The sequence below is a fragment of the Dipodomys spectabilis genome, unplaced genomic scaffold, assembly GCF_019054845.1.
Source record: "Dipodomys spectabilis isolate Male_0828 unplaced genomic scaffold, ASM1905484v1 ptg000705l, whole genome shotgun sequence".
Taxonomy (NCBI): domain Eukaryota; kingdom Metazoa; phylum Chordata; class Mammalia; order Rodentia; family Heteromyidae; genus Dipodomys; species Dipodomys spectabilis.
The window spans coordinates 39,694-62,229 of record NW_024871382.1 but is presented as its reverse complement, the minus strand read 5'-3'; the positions used below and the strand labels follow the sequence as shown (position 1 = coordinate 62,229).

Genomic DNA, 22,536 nt, shown 5'->3' with positions numbered 1-22,536 from the left:
AAACATGTTAAGACAATACCTAGTCATGAATCTGTAGCTCAGATAGCTCTAGAGAACTTCATCTGTGCCTCCTGCCACCCAAGGCTTATATTGCCCACTTAGCTGAGGAAAGGGGACAGAACCTCACCCGTGTCCCTCCCTGGGCATTATAGCTCAGGACGACCTCACCGTACCCCCCCAGAGGTATGAAATCTCCACAGAACCTCAACTGGCCCTTCCCGGGCCTGACGTCTCTGGAGGCCTCACCCGTGTCCTGTCTGGGCCTCATGTGTTCTCAGTCACAGGTGCCATAGCACACAACATACATTTCAGCCACGTTTCTTCTCCATGATGGGGGTGGTGAGATATCAACAGTCCACATTCTGGACTTGGTCCCTAAACACTGATAAGCTTTTGCTCCTGGTGCATGTAGGAAACCCATCTCCTTGGAGGACTTTACACATCTGGCCTCATGATGGCAGCAAGGGACCTAGGTGCCCAGCAAGCAGTCAAATCATGAACTCACTGGGCTTCTGGCCACAACTGCAAAGAAGGATCAGGCTTATTTATCTTACTGTCACTGGGGTCTAAAAAGTAACTGAAACAGCACCTGCATTCTGACCACATGTATCTTGGTGGACCTGGGCTTTCAAACATGCTCACCAAGACCCCTCAAGACCATGGTGCTGTTGAGGTTTACCAAGGAGCACAGCACTATGAGGTGAGTGATAAAGACGAGTGTCTGTGGTGTGCAGGTCTACAGTGATATAGACCAGTGTCTGTGGTGTGCAGGTGTACAGTGATAAAGACCAGTGTCTGCGGTGTGCAGGTCTACAGTGAAAAAGACAAGAGTCTGCGGTGTGCAGGTGTACAGTGATAAAGACCAGTGTCTGTGGTGTGCAGGTGTACAGTGATATAGACCAGTGTCTGTGGTGTGCAGGTCTACAATGATATAGACCAGTGTCTGTGGTGTGCAGGTCTACAGTGATAAAGACCAGTGTCTGCGGTGTGCAGGTGTACAGTGATAAAGACCAGTGTCTGCGGTGTGCAGGTATACAATGATATAGACCAGTGTCTGCGGTGTGCAGGTCTACAGTGATATAGACCAGGGTCTGTGGTGTGCAGGTGTACATTGATAAAGACGAGTGTCTGCGATGTGCAGGTCTACATTGATATAGACCAGTGTCTGCAGTGAGCAGGTCTACAGTGATAAAGACCAGTGTCTGTGGTGTGCAGGTGTACAGTGATAAAGACCAGTGTCTGCGGTGTGTAGGTGTACAATGATGTAGACCAGTGTCTGCGGTGTGCAGGTATACAATGATATAGACCAGTGTCTGCGGTGTGCAGGTGTACAGTGTTATAGACCAGTGTCTGTGGTGTGCAGGTGTACAGTGATAAAGACCAGTGCCTGCGGTGTGCAGGTGTACAATGATATAGACCAGTGTCTGCGGTGTGCAGGTGTACAGTGATATAGACCAGTGTCTGCGGTGTGCAGGTGTACATTGATAAAGACGAGTGTCTGCGATGTGCAGGTCTACATTGATATAGACCAGTGTCTGCAGTGTGCAGGTGTACAGTGTTATAGACCAGTGTCTGCGGTGTGCAGGTGTACAGTGATAAAGACCAGTGTCTGCGGTGTGCAGGTCTACAGTGATATAGACCAGTGTCTGCGGTGTGCAGGTGTACATTGATATAGACCAGTGTCTGCGGTGTGCAGGTGTACAGTGATAAAGACCAGTGTCTGCGGTGTGCAGGTGTACAGTGATATAGACCAGTGTCTGCGGTGTGCAGGTGTACATTGATATAGACCAGTGTCTGCGGTGTGCAGGTCTACAGTGATATAGACCAGTGTCTGCGGTGTGCAGGTCTACAGTGATATAGACCAGTGTCTGTGGTGTGCAGGTGTACAGTGATATAGACCAGTGTCTGCGGTGTGCAGGTCTACAGTGATAAAGACCAGTGTCTGCGGTGTGCAGGTGTACAGTGATAAAGACCAGTGTCTGCGGTGTGCAGGTCTACAGTGATATAGACCAGTGTCTGCGGTGTGCAGGTGTACAATGATATAGACCAGTGTCTGCGGTGTGCAGGTCTACAGTGATATAGACCAGTGTCTGCGGTGTGCAGGTGTACAATGATAAAGACCAGTGTCTGTGGTGTGCAGGTGTACATTGATATAGACCAGTGTCTGCGGTGTGCAGGTGTACAATGATAAAGACCAGTGTCTGCGGTGTGCAGGTGTACAGTGATAAAGACCAGTGTCTGCGGTGTGCAGGTGTACAGTGATATAGACCAGTGTCTGCGGTGTGCAGGTGTACAGTGATAAAGACCAGTGTCTGCGGTGTGCAGGTGTACAGTGATATAGACCAGTGTCTGCGGTGTGCAGGTCTACAGTGATATAGACCAGTGTCTGCGGTGTGCAGGTGTACAGTGATATAGACCAGTGTCTGCGGTGTGCATGTCTACAGTGATAAAGACCAGTGTCTGTGGTGTGCAGGTGTACAGTGATAAAGACCAGTGTCTGTGGTGTGCAGGTCTACAGTGATAAAGACCAGTGTCTGCGGTGTGCAGGTGTACAGTGATAAAGACCAGTGTCTGCGGTGTGCAGGTCTACAGTGATATAGACCAGTGTCTGCGGTGTGCAGGTGTACAGTGTTATAGACCAGTGTCTGCGGTTTGCAGGTGTACAGTGATAAAGACCAGTGTCTGCGGTGTGCAGGTGTACAGTGTTATAGACCAGTGTCTGCGGTTTGCAGGTGTACAGTGATATAGACCCGTGTCTGGGGTCTATAAAGACCAGTGTCTGTGGTGTGCAGGTCTACAGTGATATAGGCCAGTGTCTGCGGTGTGCAGGTGTACAGTGTTATATACCAGTGTGTCTGTGGTGTGCAGGTGTACAGTGATATAGACCAGTGTCTGTGGTGTGCAGGTCTACAGTGATATAGACCAGTGTCTGCGGTGTGCAGGTCTACAGTGATATAGACCAGTGTCTGCAGTGTGCAGGTGTACAGTGTTATAGACCAGTGTCTGCGGTGTGCAGGTGTACAGTGATAAAGACCAGTGTCTGCGGTGTGCAGGTCTACAGTGATATAGACCAGTGTCTGCGGTGTGCAGGTGTACAGTGTTATAGACCAGTGTCTGCGGTGTTCAGGTCTACAGTGATAAAGACCAGTGCCTGCGTTGTGCAGGTGTACAGTGATAAAGACTCAGGGCCTGTGGTGCACAGATGAATATTTACATACACTTTGAAAGTAACTAATTTTTCACGTTTTCCTTAATGTATTTACACACATTACTTCCTTGCAATTATAATATTGTAGTATTTGAAAATAATTTATTCTCTTTTGCTAAACAACTGCTATGTTTCTATGAAGAAATGCATTAATGGAGTGTAACCAAGTAATCACAAGTACTAAATGTGGTGGCTGTATGCTTTTCATAAGGTGGGACATTTCCTCCATTTCTGATGACACTTTTTAGGTGGAGGTATAGATTGAGCATTGCCCTATATTGTCTTGCTTAAGTTCTCCAGTCACTGAAGTCTGACTGGCAGTGTATTTAGCCAATTTTGTACATTTCAGGCACATCATTTGACAATGTTCAGTGAGGTCAGAGTCTTTCTGTAACTTGTGTCTTCCCAGCTCAGGCTGACTCTGGGTTGGCTTGGGGTAGGGACACCTAGCTGAGCTTCCTCGTCAAGCCACTCTTTCCTAGGGAGTTACTGTTGTTTCTTGTTTTCTAACCCAGAATGAAGTAGACCTGTTGCCCAGCACTATGGCCCATGCCCCACACAGCTTCTGCTAATAAGCAGAAGGATCCTCACACACAGTGTCCCAGACCTTGCAGTTGCCCAGTCTCATTCTTCCCATTTCCTCTCCTGTGCTGTTGCCAGAAGGAATAGTGTCTACTTGTCACAGCCGCCTGTGCCATGGCCACACATTGCACATTCCTACCTCTTGAAGCACAAATTCTGCTGTCCCTATCCAATTGCTGTAATTTTATGTTCCTGCACAGGTAAACACGCATGGTGTTTGACTCAGGCCTCATCCTCAGACATGAGACATTCAGTGAGTAAGACCGGAACTCAGGCTCATTTTTTCTGTATGGTTCTCCCTGAAAAATTATCTCACGTGATTGGCCAGGTTTAAATGAAGCTTTCTTTGTGATTATATAGCTCTGCTAGGAAAATTGAATAAATGATGGCTCAGAGTTGTTCTAGTTCTATTTACCCATTTCTTGAACACAGTGCAAAACAGAGGTCTTCTTTGTTAGGAAATATCTTTCGTAGTGCTCAGCTAAGCAAACCCACAGCCAAGCATTGCATTGTTAGAGCAAGAGACAATGTATTTAAATAGCTCATGATTCTGTGTCAACCCTGGGTCCTAGAAAGGCCACCAAGTTCCATGTTCACTTGTCCATTTGCTTTCAGTTTTGAACTACTTGTCTAAATGTATTTCTTCCCTCCTCCCCCTCTCTCCCTGTGTACAGGTTCCGGGGTTTGAATTTAGGCCTTAAATTCTTACTTGGCTTTTTGGCTCGAGGCTGGTGTTCTACCACTTGAGCTATACCTCTATTTCTGGCACTTTGCTGATTAATTGGAGAGAAGAATATCACAGACTTTTCTGCCCCTGCTGGTTTTGAACCATGATCCTCAGATCTCAGCCTCCTGAGTAGCTAGGATTATACATCTGAGCCATCAGTGCCCAGCAAGATAAACTTCTTAGCATGAATAATTGCATTTGAATTGATAGCAGGAACATAGGACATGTACAGAATATATTTTTACATGAATATAGGACATATAGAGAACACATTTTTCCACATTGAATCATCCATATTGAATGATTACATGAATGCAGGATATACTTTGTAATGTGAATGAGCCACATTTCTCAAGCCTTGAGAAGAAAGCATCTCCTTTTGAGTAGGAGGAGCTGCCAGGCCATAGCTAGAGGAAAGAAAGGCTGAGGGGTGAAGAGCTGTAACATGGATTCAATCTTCCTAGCTTTTCTAGAGACCAAAGTGGGACAGAGTTTTTCAAATGCATTATTGAACTTCTGTCTTCTTTTAAAACCAGAAGAATTCTAATTGAATGGCAGGACTTTTTCATGGTCATGGATCCAAATTCCCCTGGAGCTCAGGGTACTGCCTCTTTACTGCTCTAGCACTAAACAGGGTGCTGTGAGGCAATGGGGTAGAGAGTTGGTTCCTGTAGGAAGTTTCCCAAGTACTTCCTGGGGATATGTTTCAGTGTTCTTCTCAAACTACTGCATAGCAAAGTTCGCCTTAGAAGTCTCTGGAGATCCTCACAGCCCTACTGGCTTCAGGAGCACTGGCTGGCTAGGGACCCTAAGGTTTGGAGCGGCAGAAAGAAGAGCTATGAGCTTAGGAGAAAAGAGATATTTGGAAAAATGCAAGGAAACTCATGACCTGCCAGACTTTCCCTTCTGTGATGCTGGGTGCACAGTTCTGAAAAGACAAAACAAGCAAGTAGGAGGTCACATTTGGCCACAGGCCACCTGGTTTTAAAAAACAGTGTCCATTTCAAGGCTTGTATTAATTCATAACCAGAAATTCCTCTGTGGCCAGAAACTGCAACAAATGTGTCCATGGGCCTATACCTACATGTCTATTAATGCTTAAGCTTTAAGAAAAAAATAGTTTCAAAACCAGTAAACGTCTTCCTTTTAGCAAAATAAATTACTATACTTGGCAATTACCTTAAAAATATACACTTGAATAAGTAATATATTATTTAGTTTCCTGTATAATTAATAACTAGTTCTTAGAAACTGGTTTTAGAGACTTCCTCATCTTTAATGCAGAATGAGCTATATGGACAGGGCTGCTACTGAACTCTGGCAAACATGGACATTCTTGCCATTGCCATCAGAGTACATGGGCCAAGGACCCACCCTTTCCCAGCATCTCTTCATTCACTTACACAGAATAGTTAGATTCTTGATATGGGCTTTATGGCCCTAGTAGTATTACCTATCTGTGTGAACATGTCCAGGAAATGTGGGACCTGCCAATTGCTAATGTAAAAATCATATTTATTGAAGATTAGCCTGACATGATGCCTTTAAAGTTTTATAGAGAGAATTATAACACATGACTGCAGTTTGACACCAAAATTTTCTTTCACTCAGGTTGAAATGTCAGCATTTGAAGTGCTAAACTTAATACTAAGTACACTGAGTTCTTGTTAAAGAACAATTGTGCCACTTTGTCATTCTGACTAGTTTCCATAACACAAACACATAGAGGAATCTGTGCAGATGGGGAGTTTGGCTTCCACACCCACGGGTGGCTGTGAGATCATGTTCCACCTGTTCACCTGTAGATGGTTGGCTCTACCTGGTGCCTGCAAACCAAGGGCAGGGTGTCAGCCCTCAGGAAGTCCCCATACTTTCCTGAATTGACCTAGAGTATATCATAATAAAGAGAACAGAAACAAACGGGGGGTTGAAAAAGGGCAACAGAAGTGATTCAAAGCAATCAGTAAATTGCAAGAGAAAACAGTAAAGTAAAACAGAACGCATGGAGCCCTGAGGAGGAGGAATGACTTTGGATGGCGGCATCTACCTTAGACAATCTTTGCTTGTGTTTCATGTGGTGAACTGGACTCCACTCTTGGCACTCTTGGGTATTCCCACCAAAGCCATTATTCCCTCAGGAAGTTCAAAGCTGAAGAACCTGCTTTAGGGATGTTGTTTGCTACCACACAGATGTCAGCATTCCTTATTTGGCTACAAATGTCTTGACAGAAGCCAAAAGAACAATGCCAGTAGCTATTCCATTAGTTTTTGCTTGGCTACATGTATGTGGCTGTGCTTCATGTTCTATTACCATGTAGTGGAGTTACATAATTCTGTTTAAAAGCACAGGGATCTGTGGCTCTGGTTAAGCCCAGAAAGTAATAAAGTACTGTAGTTGAACAATTTCTAAGTAGATTTTCAAAATATCCTAAATAGCAAATATATTTTACACATTCCTTTGTTCTCAACTAGGAAGGGAACTTGGGCTGGAAGTCCTTCTACTAGAGGTGCTCTTAACAAAACTGACCAGAGGATGTCCACCGACCACCCGGGCTTACCACACCTGCTGAGGGGTCCTCACCTACTCCTTCACAGATTTTGCTGATGGTTCTTATCAGGCCTTCCTCCTCTTCTCCCACTGCGTATCTCTTCTCTCAGCTTACATACACAGAAATGGTAGCCTGAAGTGCCTACATATGACAACACTGACTGTTGAGAGGCCTGGCATTCTGGACAAGCCTGTACAAGGGGAGATGAGTCACAAAGAGCTTGCAAATGTCAGCAAACTGCAGTTTGACCAGAGAGCATTGAGACTTTTATTTCCTTGTAGGGAAGACTTTATGTTAATTTCTTTAGCAAAGAAGTTTTTTATTTTTTTCCTGAGAACTTAAATAGCGTGAAAATATCAGACCCAGTGGAGATCTTCACAATCACAGCTTTTCAGACATGAAGTATGATGCAGGTCAAATGCCATTTTTAAAATCGAAGATTGAGTCCATAAAAGTTAATTACTCTGCACAAAGCCACAAAGTTGGTTAGAACTGGCAGTTTAATTAAACCGCTATCCATACCAACATAGTTGTAAGAATAAAAAGGCAGTATGAATAATTATTCTAGAGCAGTAGGCATAAGCAGGAATATTGTAGACAAACAGGCTAACTGCAATCGACTTACCATTTTTCTTTATCTTTTGGTAGTACTAGAGTTTGAACTAGGGCCTTGTTAGAGTCATGCATCCCCAGCACTGCAGTCATACTTCTTCTTACAGTCAGCCTACCTTAAGACCACTTAGAAAAACAGTAACAAGTACTTTTGTTCAATGATTCTACTGAAAATAAGTGGATTTTGACGGAGAATACAATTTATATTTCATTTTACAAAATGTGAAGTGTTTTATCATTTATTAAATATTCTAATAAATCTTGAATTTGTTTTTCATTAGCAACCTGGTATCGTAGGTTTGTGCTACCTTAACTAGAACATAATAATGCAATTAAACAACAATGTCATTTTCCAAATCACTTAGCATGAATGAAAGAATACAGAGATCTCATTCTTCAAGGATTAGAATTTAGTAATTTTCTGTTAAGCTTTAATTTAGCTTTCACATTAAACTCGGGGATTTGCAATGATCTGCACACAGAGGTTCATCTGTCTAGGTGCTGACAAATGTGCCTCTCGCCCTGCAAGGAAGCTTCTCCTTTGGCTTCTTTGTCTGTCCTTTCAAGTAATTGTTCTGCTTTCCACTGTCAAATTCTTAAGAAAGTGATTCTACCCTAACTTCTACTGTTCACTCTCAACCCCCCCAGCGTAGTAGTTTCAGAACCTCTACCCCATTGTTGAAATGTACCAGTGATTTCACTGCACTCGCCACAGTAACTATGTAACAACATGCCTTTTTGCAGCTCAGACAACAACATCAACTGAGATTTCAGCTATTTATTTTAACTTTTTTCCCCTGAAAACAAACATTGTAGCTATAATCAAAGCCCGTGTCCCATTCCCCTGTTCCCTAAAAGAAACTAATCTGGCAAATTTGATATATCATATATTTTTATATAACTCCTCAGTTATAGATTGAAAATAATATATGCTCATATTCCTTTTATTTAGATATTGAAATGCCCATAATATTTTGTAATTTATGCTCTACCAAGTATTGTTTTCTATATTTATCTAATTCCATATATATATAAATTCAGTATTCTCATTGCCCTTCTAATGTACTAGCTGCATGAGCAATACTTCACATTACTATAATTGGGGTTGGAAGACATCATGATTCAGATACCATTTGTGTGTCTGCAAGGGCTCATGTGTTGGGAGCTTGGTCCCTACTATGACAGGACCTGGAGGTGCTGAGGAGATGAATTTTATGAGTTTTTTTTTTTTTTTGTCAGTCATGGGTCTTGAACTCTGGGTCTGGGCGCTGTACCTCAGCTCTTCAGCTCAAGGCAGGGCTCTACCACTTGAGCCACAGCACTACTTCCAGTTTTCTGGAAGTGGTTAACTGAAGATTTCCTGCCTGGGTTGGCTTTGAACCACAATCCTCAGAGCTCAGCCTCCTGAGTAGTTAGGATTACAGATGTAAGCCACTGTTGCCCAGCTTTGTGAGTTCTTTATAAAACCAAGTCTGAACTTCCACAAACATGACAGGCTATGATTCTATTTAGGTTTTCAATTATATTTTTAAAATATAAGACTCTGAGAGCAAGTTTTGGGTAATTTGGGGAATATGTTATCAGATACCATATGGAGTTTCTTAGTACTATTTCTTGATATTTTTCTATAATATTTTTATTATTGATGGTATATGACTACTATTGATTTTGTATATTTTTCCATGTCCAATAATCTTGCTACAGTGTAACTGTTAGTTCAAATGACGATTTTAGAGAGATTCTCTTGGCATTTTGAAATAGTTATTTTTCATATAAATAAGGACAATTTTACCTTTCAAAAATGTTATTAAGTGGCTGGGAAGGTGGCTCAGTGGTAGAGCGCTTGCCTTGCATGCCTGAGGCCCTGGGTTCGATTCCTCAGCACCACATAAGAAAAAAGCCGGAAGTGGTGCTGTGGCTCAAGTGGTAGAGCACTAGCCTTGAGCTGAAGAGCTGAGAGACAGTGCCCAGGCCCAGAGTTCAGGCCCCATGACTGGACCCCCCCCCAAAAAAAATAGAAAAAAAATTTTATTAAGTAGTTGTACAAAGAAGCTATAATTCCATGTCAAGTTATGGGTACAATGCCTCTTGACTAATGTCACCCCTTCCATTATTCACACCCATTTTCCTCTCTCGTCCGTACCTTCAAGTTAATGTACTTCAATGTTTATGTAATGTACATTGAATGTAATTTTGACTCCAATTTTGCCTTTTTAGTTCTTATACTCAGTTTTTTATTTTTACCATTTATCAACTAGTATATCCAGTATATTTGATTAACATAGATATAATGTATGTCATATGTTGTTAAGATCTCTAGAGAATGCTTCCAAATTCCACCATTAGTACAGATGCTGAAGGAAAAGATAGAAACCTTTAATCAGCTGGGCGCTGGTGGCTCATGCCTGTAATCCTAGCTACTCAGAAGGCTGAGATCTGAGGATCGAGGTTCAAAGCCAGCCCAGGCAGCAAAGTCCGTGAGACTCTTATCTCCAATAAACCACTAGAAAACTGGAAGTGGCACTGTGGCTCAAGGGGTAGAGCACTCGCCTTGAGCTGAAGAGTGCAGGGACAGGGCCTAAGCCCAGAGTTAAAGCCCCATGATTGACCAAAAAATAAAAAAAGAAACCTTTAATCAGACTTAAGTAGTTTTCAGTTGTTCCTAATAGGGATATTTGAAAGTGTGATGGCATTTAGTCCCTAATTATGACTCCAATAATGTATCTTGAATGAATAAATGAAAAAAGGTTATGTGTTTTTTCCTTCCATTTCCCTCTATATATGCATATTTAATGTTTATTTTATGGTATATTCCAGAGATTAGTAAACTGCTTATTCTGAGTAACTCTGGAACAATTGAAAGTTATTAAAGACCTTAATAGACTGTTTACAGCATATATATATATATATATATATATATATAGCTATTATATAAAGATGAAGATTGATAGATGCTTTTAATGAACATGCTGTTGGATCTAAATGGTAAAGAATTACATCATAGGATGCTGTAGACAATTCCACTATATACTGTTCTTATAAGAGAAGGAGAAAGCAAAAGCACATGGACTATTGTTATGAAAAGTCTTGACTTTATAACTCCCAGTAGCACCTGAAGACCCAGAGATGACCTGGACAATAGCTGAGGGGTGCTGTGATGGTCCTGAGCTTGAACTCAGGGCCTGGGCACTATCCCTGAGCTTTTTTTGCTCAAGGCTAGTGCTCTACCAGTTGAACCACAGCTCCACTTCCAGCTATTCTGATAGTGTAGTGAAGTTAAGAATCTCACAAGCTTCCCTGTCCAGGCTGGATTCAAATTATAATCTTCAGATCTTGGCCTCCTGAGAAGCTAGGATTACAGGTGTGAACCACCAGTGCCCAGCTCTATGTGATATTTTAAAGCTTCACTTACGGGGTGGTCACTTCCTACCCCACCAAACACCCAGAAGTGGGGCTGGGAAGGTGGCTCAGTGGTAGAGCGCTTGCCTTGCATGCCTGAGGCCCTGGGTTTGATTCCTCAGCACATAAGCAAAAAGAAAAAAAGCCGGAATTGGAGCTGTGGCTCAAGTGGTAGAACGCTAGCCTTGAGCTGAAGAGCTGAGGGACAGTGTCCAGGCCCAGAGTTCTGGTCCCACAACCAGACCTCCCCCCCCAAAAAAAACACCCAGAAGTGTGACTGTAACCCTGGTCTAGTAGTCCCATTCTGTGTCATGCATTATCTAGCCTTCCTTCTGGCACTGCATGCAGACTGACTCATGCTGCTGTGCATAAACAGTAAATTAGGATAAGTCTCTAAGAGTAGAGTTACCAAAGCATTTAGCCCTTAAGCATATTTGCCTGGTCTGAGCAAGTCTGAGGCAAATAGGCTTAAAGTTGACACTACCAGTTGAGCAATAAGAAAAGTCTATTTAAATAGTTCTCTGCCAGTATCTTACTAGTCCAGCTCCATTTCCCATTGAATTGTCTGTTTAAATGATGGGAAATTATCAATATAAGTGTAATTAATTTTGTCTAATAACAATGTCTTTAAATTTTTTATTTATAAGTTAGTATTTTAATATGCTCAAAGTTTTGTATGTGAGTTCAGCAACCATATTTAAAAGGTAAAACAGTCAATTAATTCACAAGCATTTGTCATCTAAACAATAAAAGTTCACGTTCATTCAACTTTTGTTCCACGCCGACGCAGTGCTAAGCCCTTTTAACCCATCTCCCTAACTGGGGAACTCGAGCAGGTGGTGCAGTGCGCTGTGCTGTCCAGAGGCCGTTCCAGGTTCTCGGCAAACAGCCCGATGACAGCCTGGGCATCTCAGGTCCCATCGCTGGCCCTCGCGAAGACTCGATGGAAGCTCTAAGTTAGAAAAAGAGAGGTGTTCCCTCCCCCCCCCCCCCCCCCCCGCCCCACTCCCCGGTGACAAAGGCCTTGGGAAGTCGTCTGTCTCTCCAAAGGAGAGCGCCTAGGAACGGTGGGCGCAGGCTTCCACCCTGCCGGCCGGCGAGGGGTTCTCGGAGCTGCTGCTGCTGCCCGCAGGCGCCAGACGCCAGGGGCGCGGCGGCCCGGCGGAGTCCTCCTCTCCGAACGGTGACAAAGGTCGTTTCCGTGACTTAGCGGGCCTGGGCCAAGCACAGGCCCGCCCGGACCCGCTCGCCGCTAGCACCCTGCGGGAGGGAGCGGCCCCTCGGCCTCGGAGAACGTCCCGGGCCGGTCCCGTGGGTCTCCTCCGGGCCGGTCCCGTGGGTCTCCTCCCCGGCCGGTCCCGTGGGTCTCCTCCCCGGCGGGTCCCGTGGGTCTCCTCCGGGCCGGTCCCGTGGGTCTCCTCCCCGGCCGGTCCCGTGGGTCTCCTCCCCGGCGGGTCCCGTGGGTCTCCTCCCCGGCGGGTCCCGTGGGTCTCCTCCCCGGCCGGTCCCGTGGGTCTCCTCCGGGCCGGTCCCGTGGGTCTCCTCCCCGGCGGGTCCCGTGGGTCTCCTCCGGGCCGGTCCCGTGGGTCTCCTCCGGGGCCGGTCCCGTGGGTCTCCTCCGGGGCCGGTCCCGTGGGTCTCCTCCCCGGCGGGTCCCGTGGGTCTCCTCCCCGGCGGGTCCCGTGGGTCTCCTCCCCGGCCGGTCCCGTGGGTCTCCTCCGGGCCGGTCCCGTGGGTCTCCTCCCCGGCGGGTCCCGTGGGTCTCCTCCCCGGCGGGTCCCGTGGGTCTCCTCCCCGGCCGGTCCCGTGGGTCTCCTCCGGGCCGGTCCCGTGGGTCTCCTCCCCGGCCGGTCCCGTGGGTCTCCTCCCCGGCGGGTCCCGTGGGTCTCCTCCCCGGCGGGTCCCGTGGGTCTCCTCCGGGGCCGGTCCCGTGGGTCTCCTCCGGGGCCGGTCCCGTGGGTCTCCTCCCCGGCCGGTCCCGTGGGTCTCCCGTTGTCTCGCCTCTCCCGCACGTGTGATCTACCGGCCGGTGAATTTCCGGGCGGTGGACGTGCTGGGCGCCCGGGCCGCGGGAGCCCGCAGAGGGTTACTTATTCCGTCCGTTTCTGGAAGGAATGCAATCTTGGAAATGTGTTTAACTTTCTATTCCTAAAAGCGTCGTCTTCTCCGGGACCCTCGGCCTCCTCACCGCCCGGTGACGGTTAGCGCGCGCTTGAGCGTCCGGCAGACCCCGCCGGCAGACCGGCCGTGACCTTGAGTGCGAGCTGTGACCTTGAGTGGGAGCCGTGACCCTGGGTGGGAGCCGTGACCCTCGGTGGGAGCCGTGACTCTGGGAGGGAGCCGTGACCCTGAGTGCGAGCCGTGACCCTCGGTGGGAGCCGTGCCCCTGGGAGGGAGCCATGACCCTGGGAGGGAGCCGTGACCCTCGGTGGGAGCCGTGACCCTGGGTGGGAGCCGTGACCCTGGGTGCGAGCCGTGACCCTCGGTGGGAGCCATGACCCTGGGAGGGAGCCGTGACCCTCGGTGGGAGCCGTGACCCTGGGTGCGAGCCGTGACCCTCGGTGGGAGCCGTGGCCCTGGGTGCGAGCCGGGCCGCCGCCGCCGCGTGCTTCTGTCCGATGAGCGCCGCCCGAGCCTCGGCACTGTTTCCACTCGGGCCGAGGCTGCGGAGCCGGAGCCGGACCGTCGAACTCGCGGAGCCCGCGGCACTGTCCCCGGCGGCGGCCCCGCGGTCCCCGCCCGAGGACGGGGGGCGGCCGGGGAAGCCCGCGCGCGGGCCCCGTCCCCCGTCCCAGGCTGTGGGCGAGAAAGGCCGGCACTCCCGGCCTGGGCTGGGCCGCCGGGGACGTGGGGCGGAGGGGCGGGGAGCCGGAGCCGGAGCCGGAGGGGGCCGGGGCGGGGCCGGGGCGGGCCGGGGCGGGGCGGGCGGCCGCGCGCGGGGTGACTCACCGGAGCCCGGGACCCGGTTCCCAGCGCCGGACCTGGGCGGCGCCTCCTCGCGGGACGCGGACTTCGGCACCCGCCGGGGACGGACGGGGCGGGTCGGAGCTCGGCGGGGATGCGAGCCCTTCCGGCCGCAGGAGAGCCGCACGGCCCGAGGCCGCCTCCCCGAGACGCCGGAGGGACCCTCCGCTCGCCGCCGGCGCGTCCGGCGCGCGGGAGCGCGGTGGAAAGGCTGGCCGCCGACCGCGCCAAGTTCGCGCCCGGGGCCCACGCGCCCGGCGGGGCCCCGGCGCCCGAGGCCCGCCGCCCCGGGGCCGCCAGCGGGCGGCTCAGTGCGGCGCCCGCGCCCCGCACGCCCCCCGCGGCGCCCGCGCCGGTGGCTCGCAGGGCCGTGGCGCGAAAGCCGCTGAGGCCGGACTCGCTGGTGATCTACAGGCAGAGGTGCGCGTTCGTGCGCGGAGCCGGAGCCGGAGCCGACAGCGCCGGGGGCCTGGTGAAGAAGCTGCTCCGCGGGCCGGGCAGGGACGCAGCGCGGGGGCCGCCGGAGACCGCGCGTCCCGCTCGCCCCGCGCCCCCCGCGCCCCCCACCCCGGCCCCCGCGCCCCCCGCGCCCCCCGCCCCGGCCCCCGCGCCCCCCACGCCCGCCCGGGCCCCCGCGCCCTCCACGCCCGCCCGGGCCCCCGCGCCCTCCTTGCCGGCCCGGGCCCCCGCGCCCCCCGCGCCGGCCGGGGCCCCCGCCCCCCTCCCCGCCCCCCTCCCCGCCCCCGAGCGGCAGGCAGCGAAGCGCAGGGACCTGCAGCGCTCGCAGTCGGACCTGGGCTCCAGCGCACCGGCCCCGGCCGCCGCAGGGAGAGACGCCGACGCCTTCTTCAGGTTCTGCGGCCTGGACCCCGAGGTGGTGGAGGCCCTCGGGAGGGAGAACTTCTCCGCGGGCTCCGACCACGCCGCCCCCGGGGCGCGCGTCGTGAGCGTAAGCCTGGCCGCCTCCGACAGCGGCTCCTCGCGGCGCAGCGAGGCCGGGCCGCCCGCGGAGGAGCTCCCGGCGCCGCCGCCCCGCGCGCCCTCGGTGGTGGAGAGGAACGCCCGCATCATCAAGTGGCTGTACACCTGCCGGAGGGCCAAGGAGGCCCCCGGCCAGCGGCTGCAGGGGCCTTCGTGACCCCGGCGCCAGCGGAGGCCGGGACCCGAGGTGGGTGTGTGCCGGGACGGCGACGGAGGGGCGCGCGCGTGTGCCCCGCGTGCTCGTGTGCATGCACAAGCAGTCTTAACCGGTGCTTAAAATTCAGTTCCGGGCTGGGAAGGTGGCTCCGTGGTAGAGAGCTAGCTTTGAGCAAGAAGAATCCCAGGGACAGTGCTCAGGCCCTGAGTTCAAGCCCCAGGACGGGCGAGAACAAAACACAAAACCAAATATTGGCGCAGAGGCTAAAGCTCTTTTCACCTGCTGCGCCTGACTTTCCGGATAGGCCACTAAGCTGCCACTTTCTCGGCTGGCATATGATTGTGGAAACAGGAGATCTCAGAAGAGTCTGTGCTGCTAGCTTGTGTTTACCTCTCTGATGGTATCGTTTCCTGTGTTGAAAATCGTCTCGGAGCCCTGGTTTCTCCGTGCCTTTGACAACCCGCGCCCCACTTCGCAAAAGAAGATGCTTATTTGACTTTTATTCAATCTGTCTTCCCGATTCAGCTTTTTGGGTTTTGTTTTGTTTTTTCGAAGGAATGGGACTAGATTGTATCAGACTTTGAAGGCTAGGGTGCTGGGAACTAATGAATAACAGTGCTCACTGGCAATAGTCTAGGCTTTATTTGTCTTTCCAAAATTTTCCCCTCAGGACTCCCAGTAGCAAAGTACTGACCTCAGGCCCTTCTGCTGAGTGAGGGTTTCCCTGTGAAACGAACCCTGTAAACCACCCTCTACTTCTGCTGTGGGGCAGTTGGGATGTGGTGAAGATAACTTACTTTTTTAGGATTTTCTTTGAGAACCAGGAATTTAAACACTGCAACATTATTTCCCCTTCACCCTTCAATAGCAACTTGCTGTATCTGCCACTGTGATAGCAAATGAAGACATAGCACCGGACTGGGGAGCTGGACAACCACCAAGATTCCTGTACTCAGCTAATTTGTGTCTCAAGACAAAAAAACCCTAAGAACTTCTGAGTGGCCTTACTGAAGAGGTGAAAATAGCAAGGCTCATGACTTAATGTCTTCCTTATAATTTATTAATATTTGCATTTTATACTCACCCACCCCAAATATGTATAAGAAATCAAACCATTTAAAACACTCCATGTTATTTCAAATTACAAGTTGTCTTCAGGATCAGACATGTGTGAAAGCTGAGCACCCCCGGACACTGTGGCACCAGGCACGGAGGAGGAGAGATTGGGGGAAGTGGGGGGATTGCAGTCTTGGGACTAGGATCTAGCAGAGTGAGCAGGAAGCTGTAAAGGAGCTGTCTCCTGTGCACACTTGATTCCTGGCTTTAGGCCAGGTCTTCTTTATCTACAAAATGAAGGGGGATAGGCAGATATTGTGTAGTCTTCCTATGTTCTGTGCAGTCAACCCTTTTATGTGTAGTCTAATATTGGAACCTGGAGAGAAAACCTGGGGGTAGGGAAAGCATTGATTATTGGATTGTTGAGCAGGGACATTTATGGAAAAAGCTCCCTCCAGCTATCCATTAAGTAGAATTAGAGGTGTAAATACTGATAAGGAAAAAAAAAGATGACATATAATCAAACTGAAATAAAACCTAATAGCATAAAAGTAAAAGCAGCTACTCTGATCTCTTCCTTCTCTCCCTCATTTCCAGTGCTCCAGTGTCTAAGTAGTAACCTGAAAGACAATTTAGGACTTTATGTGCAGAGTGGCCTTCCCAAAGCCATTAGGTTTGACGTAGGAAAAATGTAAGAAGTTGATTCACCTGTGACAGCTTTCACCTTGTAACAAGTAGAAGTGAATTGAAGCAAGAGGGAAAGTGAGAACAGGAATGGGAAACTGCCCAGCGAGAACAGATGAGGACAGAGGTTTACTGCTGTCTTACCCTCGTTCTCCCTCTGCTTTATCCTGTTCGTTCCAAGTGGGTGATATGTCATTTGCCCTCTAAGCTATTGTATATTATTATTCAGATCAAGAGATAGGCCCGTCCTGGCTCTTACATGGTGTTAGCAATCACCAGCACAAAGTATTTACGAAGTATTCCCCAAGACCTACAAGGCAGTCTTAGAAACTGTTGTACTTCTTGGGTTGTGAGGAAGAAGTGAGTGAGTCCTCTGGGTGTTTTCTACCTCACTGGGTTGATATCTGCTCAGTGCCACAGCCCCCTTCACCCCTCCTAAGACATGTGTCTTCTGAAAAGATCCCCAGTTGAGAAGCCAAGACAGGCAGCCCACAATCCCAGCCTGCAGCCATGGGCAGTGTGGCCACACTGCTGCCAACCTTGGGGTCACTGGTTCTGAAACCATTCCATGTTCCTGCAAGATCTGGAAGTGAGAATTCAAGTTGTTTCTTCTCTAGTTTACCAGGACAGTTGTGTTGGTATAATTTGAGTTTTATTTTAGAATTTTATGAAAATTTCCAAAAATTTGAAGTGAACATCAGTGGGCTTTATAACTCAAAGGATAAAATATAATGTATGTGGAGATTTCATCTCCTTAGCAAACTTAGATTTATAAATTATAATAATTAAAATGATTCCACCAGAACTAATTAGAAGTTTCTTACTCCATGTGGAAAAAATGTTTGTTAATGAATACTGATAAAATAACACCCGAGAACAACTCCTAGAATCTGCACACAGCCTACTGTGGGCGATCTGATCATCTTTTTCCTACAGTTAAATTCATGAAAATTATTCTTTTATTTTGCTGGCTTTCAGGCACCTTCATATTTATCAAATAATAATACTTCCCCAAAGGTCTTTTGTATCATATATAAGTTGTTGGTTTTAACACTGGTATAAAAGAATGATGACTTGTCCTTTGGAACAATTAGAAATACTGCTTAAGACAAAAATATTTAGACTTTCACAGGCCCCTCCACATGCCCCTGTGATAAAGGAGTAACTGTGGAGTCCCAGTAAGAATAGGGTAGACTTGAGTCTTACTCCTGGAGACTGCTGTAGTGGACATTAAAGGGAGACACCAGTCTCTTTGCTCCTTTCCTCGCTGGTGCTTTGGGGAGCTGTACAGTTGTTACCAAGAGCACAGTGAAAGTAAACAAGTGGATAAGGATTACAAGGTCACAATCCCCTACTTCCTGGTCAGCACCTGGGGCTTTGGGAAATATTGGTATTCGAAAAGATGGATTGTTTATTCTCAAGTATTTGATTGGACTACCTACCATGTTTTCTATTTTATTGCTCAGCTCTAGCTAGGACAATTAGCACTGGCCTTGTCACATTCGAAGTGGACTGCTCCATGAGTAGTTGGAGACAGAACATCAAACACCCAGAGAAAGGCCTGCAGAGAAATTTGTTCCATCTGATAACAGATCTTTACTTCCCTTTCATAAATCAGCTGACTTCAAAATTTCAAATACAAAGAGACATTTCAAAACATAGTAATATCAGAAAACAAAAGACAAAAATGTTGAGCTCTGTAGCACAATTGCTGTAGCAGAAGGGTGCTGAGCCATAGTATTTTTCTCTTTACCCCTCTGGAAGCAAACCTTCCTGATGACAAAGCTGTGGGGAACTTGGGACTTTCAGCCATTCATGCAATGTGCCCAGTAACACGAATTTCTACTTTCCAGGAATAAATTCCACTTCTTGAGAATGTTTACATGATTTCCAAGAGTTTGAAGTTCTATGGAGGAGATGGGAAGGCACACCCCAACTACTGGCTGAGTTACCACTGCTAACTGCGGATTCACTGAGGAATATTTTTTGTGAAAATGTATCCGGTTCCTGTTCCACTGGGAAGTTATGGAAGGAAAAGGTCTTTGGAAAAGTTTTCAGAGGTACCTTTGTGGCTTAGTTGCTGACATACATACTGCACTGCCATTTGACAATATCTAAATTGACTTTTTTAAAGGAAAGCAAAAAGAATCTTGAATACTATGGTATTTTTTCATTTTGCTGATTTTCCCTACTTAAAGTTATTTAACTATGAAAAGTGTTTTCTTTAAATGCTATGGTTAGCAAAGATACATGCATTCACACACCATAGAAAACCTTAATTTCCAGGCATCAGCACAATGTAAACTGCAGTTAATTCCCAAACTGTACAACTATTTTGTTTAATGAGTCAGAAAACACTTTCAAAAGCACATGAAGATCACAGGGTTGTTTAATTAATGTCACTCCCAGCTGGGTTGTAGCCATGTGAAAATACTCATTGAAAGAGAAATGACAGTTGAGGTGTTTAGTGAATTTTTTTAATGTTTCTACATGGTTACTTGAGAGTTGGCAAGGAATCTTAAAATGCTGTGAATTCTGCAGTAGCAGGTATAGAATGCACTCCACGGTGTCTTCTTTCTCAAAAGAAGGTGGGATGTGTGTGAGAAGATCTTACCTGGCTTGGTGCCAAGTTTTACAGCCCCAACTTGGCACCAATGCAGAGATGTGTTTCAAGCAAGAAGCAGCCTCTGGGGGCCAGGGTATCCTTGGATCTGTGTGTATCAGGGAACTGGACCACTGATTCTGAACTTGCCATGATACCCACAGTAAAGGATTTTAAATTCAGAAACTTCTGACTGAAATCTTGTATTGGTGATAACCTCCTCAAAATCATCATCCAGATAACTGTTTCTCAATATACATCTGTCCAAGAGCAAAATTATTTGGGAGAAGAATATGGGAAGAAATGGTATTTTATAAACCATTTAATTTTGAAACATTAATGCATTAGTTTAAAATGTGTTCTGTACTTTTTTTTTTTTTTTTGGCCAGTCCTGGAGCTTGAACTCAGGGCTTGGGCACTGTCCCTGAGCTTCTTTTGTTCAAGGCTAGCACTCTACCACTTGAGCCATAGCACCACTTCTGGCTTTTTCTGTTTATGTGGTACTTGGGAATCAACCCCAGGGCTTCGTGCATGCTAGGCAAGCACTCCACCACTAAGCCACATCCCCAGCCCCTGTGCTATACTTCTAACTTTTACTTGAGAGGAAGTATTTGAATTACATAAATATTTATTTTTTGCCAAGTGCTGATGGCTCACACATGTAATCTTAGCAACTCAGGAGGCAATTTGAAGTCAGACTGGGCAGGAAAGTCTGTGAGACACTTATCTGTAATTAATCACAGAAAAAGAAGTGGTACTGTAGCTCAAGTGGTAAAGTTCTAGCTTTGAGCAAAAGGAGCTTACAAACAGCTCCCAGGCCAGGACCTGAGGGTGGAAGATATACGCACAGACATATCTACATATATATATGTAGATATAGTCACCTATCTTCAGATAGAATTATTTTATTTCATGTAGCTTTCCCTTTGTAAGTTTTTTCTAAATCGTTTTCTCCTTTGTCATTTTTTGTGTATTTTGTTTAATTCATGCTCTGTATGTAAAGAGCAGTGCTTGTCATTTCCTCAAGTGTTCAGTCCTGTGTTGATTGCTTCCCATTATGTGAACTTCGTTGGCTAACAGATGGGCCTCCCTTGCTGTGTCAAGATGGCAGGTTTCCTGCTGGAGGAAATGTCATCCACTGTTGCTCTGCAAAAGCTGCTGTTTTGCTGGTGACTATAGTGCTCTCAATTAAAAAAGATGTCAAAGGTGACAACACCTTTTTAAAGGTTCTCTGCAGATACCCAGTTCCTCTATTTGTAGAGGTCTCATTGATCTTGTATGTAGATGCTTTGAGTAAAAAGCCTTTCTACTTTTATACTATCAGAATAGGATGAACTGCATCCTGGTCTATGTTCACCATTGTAATAGATGAAGCATATGAAAACAAATTGGTTTCCAATCCATCAAAGTCTTCCAGAACTATTTGTACTTTCAGTAGTGGTATAATGTAAGAGAAGCATTAGGATGACATGAACTCTGGAAAGAAATACAGAAGATGGGGCCTGAAGAATAGGGTGTTGCAGAATGCAGAAAAGGCAAGTTAATTCCCTCTCCTTTCCCTTCAAATTCAGACTTAGCTTCCTCTTGAGAGGAAGGGTAGGACATTCTTCTCTAAGCCTGAATCACCTGTTTGATGAGAGACTTTGACAAATATTCAGCTGTAGTTTCATCTGCATTAAAATCTTGTACCATTTCCTCTGTGGCTGAGCAATGGTTACTGTTGCAAAACTTTTATTTTTTTCCATGAAAGAGCAGCACGTAAGCAATGTGGCTTAATAAAATAGATGAAAACAAAATGACTGTAAAGCAGGAAAATAACTTGGTGGTGATCTTTATCACTGGTACATGGATTAAGATCAGCATTGTTCAGAAAGGTGTTCATGAATCTGGAAAGTTTCCTCAGAGAGAGAGAGAGAGAGAGTGTGTGTGTGTGTGTGTGTGTGTGTGTGTGTGTGTGTGTGTGTGTGTGTTTAGTCATATACAGGGCTATTCAACCATGGGTTGCTGACAAGAAGGAGGCTTCATTGGATTCTGCCCTTAGTAAAGGTTCAGAGTTCATTTGTGTGTTATGATTGGTAATGCCATAAAAATCTAGGACAAGTGGTTGTTAGCAAAGTTTCCGTAAAGAATTTTTCACATGCTACATGCAACTGGACTGCAGAATATTGTTTTCTGTGTTAAAGAAATAAAGTGTCTTTTGAGTTGTTCTTGACTCGTGAGTTTGAACAAGAGGAGCATCATGAAGACATGGAACCGCTCCTGCCTGTGCCTTTTCCTTCTCCGCTTCCAAGGTCACGTAATCAGATTACCAGTGAAAATGAAGAAAGCCTGCAAGACGGCCTAGGGGGCTACATCCAGCCTAAAGTCCCCTGTTTTGGGGGATGTGTTTCAATAGAAATAGTTTTGAGTATTTAGTACTTGGTCTTTCTTCAGCTGTCTCATCTTTTGCTTTAAAGAGATTTCATGTTCTTTAATGACATTGCTGAAAACTGGAAACCAAGGTAAAAATGAAAGCACAGTTTGTACCTTTGTCACTAGCTCATGCTTACCCTAGACTTGTTTCCAGCATTGGCCTGGTTGGCAGATATATGGGGTAGTGGGTGGTGCATACTGCTGTACTAAGTCAGACTGGCTTCATTTTCAGTCTTTCGGAGGCAATGCCTACAATTACAGAAATGTTCACAGATAGGCATTCTTAGTGAGCAGAGAGAAATTACTTCTCTGTTTCCATAAAGGACATGGTCAGAGTTCACAAGGAGGAACTCAGGCATGCTTCAAGCTCATGCCCTGCAGCCTAGAAGGTAGATTCTCCCTCTTCCCTGCTGTTCTGGGAAGCCTTGCCTTAGGGAGGAGAAACTTAGTGAGGCCACCAGCTGTCCCAGTTTGCAGAGAATTTCCAAGGTACACAACATATCTTGGGGAAACGCTGCACACCTGAGCCTTGATTGACACCGTCTGGATAGCAAGCTCTTGGTGTTACCATCGTTTCCGTACTCTGAGGAAACTTACACCAGA

The 22,536-nt window shown here is 47.3% G+C and overlaps 2 protein-coding genes across 2 annotated transcripts; one reads left to right on the top strand and one right to left on the bottom strand.

The window, feature by feature from the left end:
• Positions 1-12,329: 12,329 nt before the first annotated feature.
• LOC122101907 (translation initiation factor IF-2-like) lies at positions 12,330-13,573 on the bottom strand. Its single transcript, XM_042672398.1, has 2 exons — positions 13,520-13,573; positions 12,330-13,130 (listed from the first exon to the last, which is right to left on the bottom strand). Exons 1-2 carry the CDS (start codon positions 13,571-13,573, stop codon positions 12,330-12,332), a joined length of 855 nt encoding a protein of 284 aa, XP_042528332.1.
• A 562-nt stretch (positions 13,574-14,135) lies between these two features.
• On the top strand, positions 14,136-19,518 carry Fam110c (family with sequence similarity 110 member C). Its single transcript, XM_042672397.1, has 2 exons — positions 14,136-15,209; positions 18,773-19,518. The coding sequence occupies exon 1, from the start codon at positions 14,136-14,138 to the stop codon at positions 15,177-15,179; it is 1,044 nt and encodes a 347-aa protein (XP_042528331.1). The 3' UTR covers positions 15,180-15,209; positions 18,773-19,518.
• Positions 19,519-22,536: the final 3,018 nt, after the last annotated feature.